The sequence below is a fragment of the Salvelinus namaycush genome, chromosome 26 (assembly GCF_016432855.1).
Source record: "Salvelinus namaycush isolate Seneca chromosome 26, SaNama_1.0, whole genome shotgun sequence".
In the NCBI taxonomy this organism is placed as follows: domain Eukaryota; kingdom Metazoa; phylum Chordata; class Actinopteri; order Salmoniformes; family Salmonidae; genus Salvelinus; species Salvelinus namaycush.
The window spans coordinates 2908700-2913801 of record NC_052332.1 but is presented as its reverse complement, the minus strand read 5'-3'; the positions used below and the strand labels follow the sequence as shown (position 1 = coordinate 2913801).

Here is a 5102-nt window from a genome sequence, read left to right as displayed (position 1 = left end):
ATCACCACTGAAGTAGCTGTGCAGCACGTGTTTTAAGGAAGAGGAGGATGGTTGCAGATGTTTGCATTCATGCAAGAAGGTAAGCTATTAACTAAACTGTTAACCAATATTTTAGCTAAAATTGTATTTGGTGTATTGACAAGCAATGCATGTTCTTGTTGTCTTTATTTTTAATGAATTAATGTCAGTCATGTATGTCTTTCGGTGGAATCCAACATGCATTGACGATGTCTGAAAGCCGCATTGTGTCAGATATACTGTGTCATGACATTGAAATTGGCAGGTTTATCCAAACAATTCATTAATGTGCAATTGTTACTTTGCATGTTTCTACCTTATAGTTATTTGTGGCTTGCTAACGGTTAGTGTGCTAGCTAACTGTTAGCGTGGTAGCTAACGGTTAGCGTGCTAGCTAACGGTTAGCATGCTACCCATGCTAGTTAAAAAAAGAAATATGCTAGCTATGGTTGCAAGCTAGCTAATAAGTTTAGCATAATTGGTAAACGTGTCTATGATTTAGAATACATGATTGTGGTTAACACAATGTTACATGCATTGGAAAATAATATTGCTATAGTGTAACAAGCTAGCAAGAAAAGCCAGTTCCTTTTCATCTGTTTTGTCAAGTCATAAGCCTGTATGTGTGTTAAAATATTTAAACCCCCTCATTAAATTCATGTATTGAAGTTGCGCCCGTTTTTTATAGCCCTTTCTTACCCAAATACCGTTTTTTACATTGAAATAATTCAGATGAAAATAAGAAATATGTTAAACTAATTAAGAAATAAGTGACCAGATTTTTTTTATTGAAAACCATGGACATTAGTTTGGGTGGGGGGAGGGGCGTGGTGGGGTTCCTAGTCCTTTTTTTTTTTTGCACATAAAAGAGTGAAACACCACAACAAGAATAAGGGTTGTGGAAAGTGTCCATTTTGGTAGGACTGTGACAATTCACTGTCTTGAAAAAATATATACATATATTGGCAGATTCTTTAACCAAATCCCTATTTCTTACACACATTTTTTAAGATCGAAAACATAATGGAAGATAAGAGTCCAGGAACCTACAAAGTAACCAATGCGGTATGTTTTCTGATTTGCCTAGTATTTAGAGTACGCTTGCCTTGCTTTAGCCAAACCACTCATACTGATTCTCTTTTAGTCCATCCATAAAAGCAGATTCAGCTTTAGTTGCATGCAGGAACTTGCATAATGTGCTTCTGTTATGCTTATACTTGCTTTTTTACCTTGAAAGTAGTTTTAAAAAAACAGAAATTGTAATAGATGTTTGTTGGACCTCTATTAGTCAATGATAACAGTCATTGGTGTCCCCCAGCCCATCCCCTGTTGTGTGCCGAGCAATCTTGTCATTCTATTAAGTCTCAACTATTCTTTTTGTCTTCCTTTACAAAGGCACTGCCGAGGCTAAGAAGGCGCATGGAAAATCTAAAGAAGCATAGTTCAACTTGTGAGGCCAGATTTGAAAAGGAAAAGATAAATCCCGAAGCGCAGGTTTGTCAGTTGTTTAGAATGAGGATACTGGGGATGGTTGAATCGTTATCATATCCTATTGCCTAATTTGCACATGACTAATATCATTTTATTGTATCCTTAGATGTCAGACACCGAGGCTGCCAGTACCTCTGAGGCTGCCAGTACTTCTGGGTCGATAGTCAATGTGTTGGATGATGCACCACCGTTGATCAGAACAGACAGTATATACGTAAGTTAAAGTGTCATTCAACACCAGCACATACTGTAAGTTCTTGTGAATCAGCTTTGTAAATCAAAGATGGGCAAGTCTGCACTTTCATCCCATATTCATAGTATTATAACATAAACAAGTAGAGGAGCACAGTCGTAACTAATCAAAATGTGCCGGTGTCCAAATACTTTGTAATCTGTCTAGTTATCCAATATAATTTTTTTCTTCAATACAGTTGACCAAAGCTATGCTTGGATACAAGACTGATGACTCAATAACCAGCATTGACAACAGTGAAGGTGATTATGTCCCAGGGCCATCAGAATCATCAGAGGAAGACAATTCTGATGATTTTTCAGAACCAAAGACAAGGGTGGACAGCAGTAAACACGTTGATTTAGTCTCAGAGGGAGACAGTTCAGATAAAATAGCAGGAGTCAAGAGAAGGAATCACTACAAGAAGACTAGCAAGAGATGCAGAAGTTCCTCAGAAGAAAACAGCTCAAATGAAGAAACAGAACTCAAGAGAAAGAATCAATATGCAAATACTTATAAGAGATGTACTAGTTCCCCAATGTCAAACACTAGCAGTGAATCATTGCTTGTAATGAATGTCTCAGAATTAGATGGATCCAAAAAGTACCACCAAAAAAAGCACTTCTGTCTGTTTTGCGAGCAACCGCAATCCAAAATTGCCCGTCATTTACAATGTAAACATGGGGATGAAATAGAAGTAGCTACTGCACTTCGGTTTGCAAAGAGATCAAAAGCTAGGAGACTTCAGCTGAATCTTCTTCGCAAGAAGGGGAATCGGGCACACAACATTCAGGCACTTAAAGAAGGAAAGGGGGTTTTGGTACCATGTAAACAAACAAGTAATGACAAGACCAATCACCAGGACTATCAGCATTGTTTTGCCTGCCATGGGCTCTTTAAACGCAAATCTATGTGGAGGCATGTGGCAAGGTGCACACTAGCACAACACGTTCGAAAGGAGATGCCTGGCAAAACCAGAATACAGGCGCTCTGTGCTAATGCTCAACCGATTGCTAAAGGAGTGAGTGAAAAGGTATGGAAACTTGTGAGTAACATGGCTCAAGATGATGTAGCCCATGCAGTAAAACAAGACAGATACATCTTGGCATTGGGTGAAAAAATGTACAACAAGAAAGGGGAGAACCCCTCACAACACCAGCACATTCGTCAAACTTTGCGAGAACTAGGGAGACTTGTGATTAAAGGTAGAAAGGTGACACCACTGAAAAAGATGAAGGATTATATCAACCCAAAACACTTCCAACACATCATAAAAGCTGTCAAAGAAGTGACTGGCTATGATGAAAAGACAAACAAATTCGAAAAAGCAACCCTGGCGACAAAGCTTGGGCAAAGCATCCAGAAAATTGCAGACATCATGGAGGGTGAAGCTCTTATTACCCAGAATGAAGAAAAGTTGAAGCTTGTCCGAGACTTCCAAGGCATCTACCGTCTTCGCTGGAATGAAATGATCTCTTCTGCTGCATATCGTACACTTGAACAGAAGAAATGGAACGCACCGCAGCTTATTCCATTAGCAGATGACGTTAAAAAAATACACATGTACTTAGATGAAAAGCAGAAACAATACTACAACCAACTGTGCGATGAGAAAACCTCAGGAAAATGGAGCAATCTAGCAAAAGTGATACTGGCTCAGATGATTATCTTCAACAGGAAAAGAGAGGGAGAGGTGTCAAAGATGTCTGTGGCAACATTTCACTCCAGGGACAAATCCCCACTTAACAAAGATGTTGCAGTGGCGCTAACAGAGGTTGAGAGACTACTCTGTGCACATTTTGAACGCATTGAAACCTGTGGGAAGCGTGGCAGGAAGGTGCCTGTAATCCTTACTCCAGTGATGGTGGAATCTTTAGAGCTGCTTATCAAAGAGCGGTGCTCATGTGGAGTGAGCGAAGGAAATATCTACTTATTTGCCAGGCCAGGATATGATACACATTTTCGGGGGAATGACTGCATCCGCGCCTATGCCAAACAATGTGGTGCCAAGTTACCTGAAGCATTGTCATCAACTAAACTACGAAAACAGGTTGCCACCCTCTCCAGAGTGTTAAATCTCAATGATACAGAACAGGACCAGTTTGCTGACTTCTTGGGTCACGACATTCGGATTCATCGAAAGTTCTACCGTCTTCCAGAGGGAACGCTTCAGTTGGCCAAAATAAGTAAAATACTGATGGCATGTGAACAGGGCAGATTGGCAGAGTTCAAGGGGCAAAGTCTGGATCAAATAACCATCAGTCCCAGTGGTAAGTTTACCCCCAGTGTTTAGTTTAATGGCAAAAAGTTTACACTGACAATAAAAACAAAGGTTTTGTTTTGCGCAGATTTAGCTTGCCTCAATTTAGCATTCTTCTTTTGGCCATCTTTTAGAAAAAAGCATGGCTGAAAATAATGAGGCTGCAGACTCTTGTTCATCAGAGAACGACTCTGAGAGAGAGGAGTCATCTGAAAAATCCTATGAAGAAAATCTGACCGGTATGCCTATACCTTACATAGATATGGACGTATTCTTAATTACAATGTCCTTTTCGAAAAATACATGTTTTCCACTGATGTTTTCCAGGAGAGATGTCAGCGATTCGGGCCAAACAGCCAATGACCAAGGGAAAGCTGGGACAAAAGAGAGGCTCACATGGTTAGACTGTTTCCTGCTGTCTTCAGTCAGTGCATTTTCACTCTGGCAAAAAATGCTGACTCTAATTTCTTGTGCACTGATTTAACTTGCTGCAATTTGCTTTTGTTTTTATTGTCTTTTACAAACTGTTATGTCTGAAGAAATTGATGCTGCAGCCACTGATTGTGCATCAGAGAACGACTCTGAGAGAGAGGAGTCGTCTGAAAAATCCTATGAAGAAAATCTGACCGGTATGCCTATACCTTACATAGATATGGACGTATTCTTAATTACAATGTCCTTTTCGAAAAATACATGTTTTCCACTGATGTTTTCCAGGAGAGATGTCAGCGATTCGGGCCAAACAGCCAATGACCAAGGGAAAGCTGGGACAAAAGAGAGGCTCACATGGTTAGACTGTTTCCTGCTGTCTTCAGTCAGTGCATTTTCACTCTGTAGTGTCAACGTATAGTACAGTGCTGGTCCAGATCAATCCTGTCTTCATCAGTTGGTGTATTTCCAACCATGCCAGTACAGAACGGATTAGTTTGGATTGGACACAAGTCAAGACGTTAGATCTGAACTAGTGTGTCAGGATAGATGATAACACAGAAGGATTACCACACTTTACATTGTTTTTCCTGGGGGAGGGAACTTAATTTAATAAGTATTGCTTTTATTAGAAGGTTTACATTGCAAACAATTTGATGGGCTTAGATTCCA

General features: G+C 39.9%; 1 protein-coding gene and 2 long non-coding RNA genes across 3 annotated transcripts; all 3 read left to right on the top strand.

The window, feature by feature from the left end:
• The first annotated feature begins 1427 nt into the window (after positions 1-1427).
• LOC120021840 lies at positions 1428-3654 on the top strand. Its single transcript, XM_038965686.1, has 4 exons — positions 1428-1512; positions 1616-1723; positions 1941-2774; positions 3619-3654. Exons 1-4 carry the CDS (start codon positions 1438-1440, stop codon positions 3652-3654), a joined length of 1053 nt encoding a protein of 350 aa, XP_038821614.1. The 5' UTR covers positions 1428-1437.
• Positions 3655-3978: 324 nt separating this feature from the next.
• On the top strand, positions 3979-4369 carry LOC120021750. The gene is made up of 3 exons (XR_005472545.1): positions 3979-4011; positions 4136-4240; positions 4329-4369. It is a non-coding gene; the product is annotated as an uncharacterized LOC120021750 (long non-coding RNA).
• On the top strand, positions 4368-4752 carry LOC120021749. The gene is made up of 3 exons (XR_005472544.1): positions 4368-4400; positions 4541-4630; positions 4719-4752. It is a non-coding gene; the product is annotated as an uncharacterized LOC120021749 (long non-coding RNA).
• Positions 4753-5102: the final 350 nt, after the last annotated feature.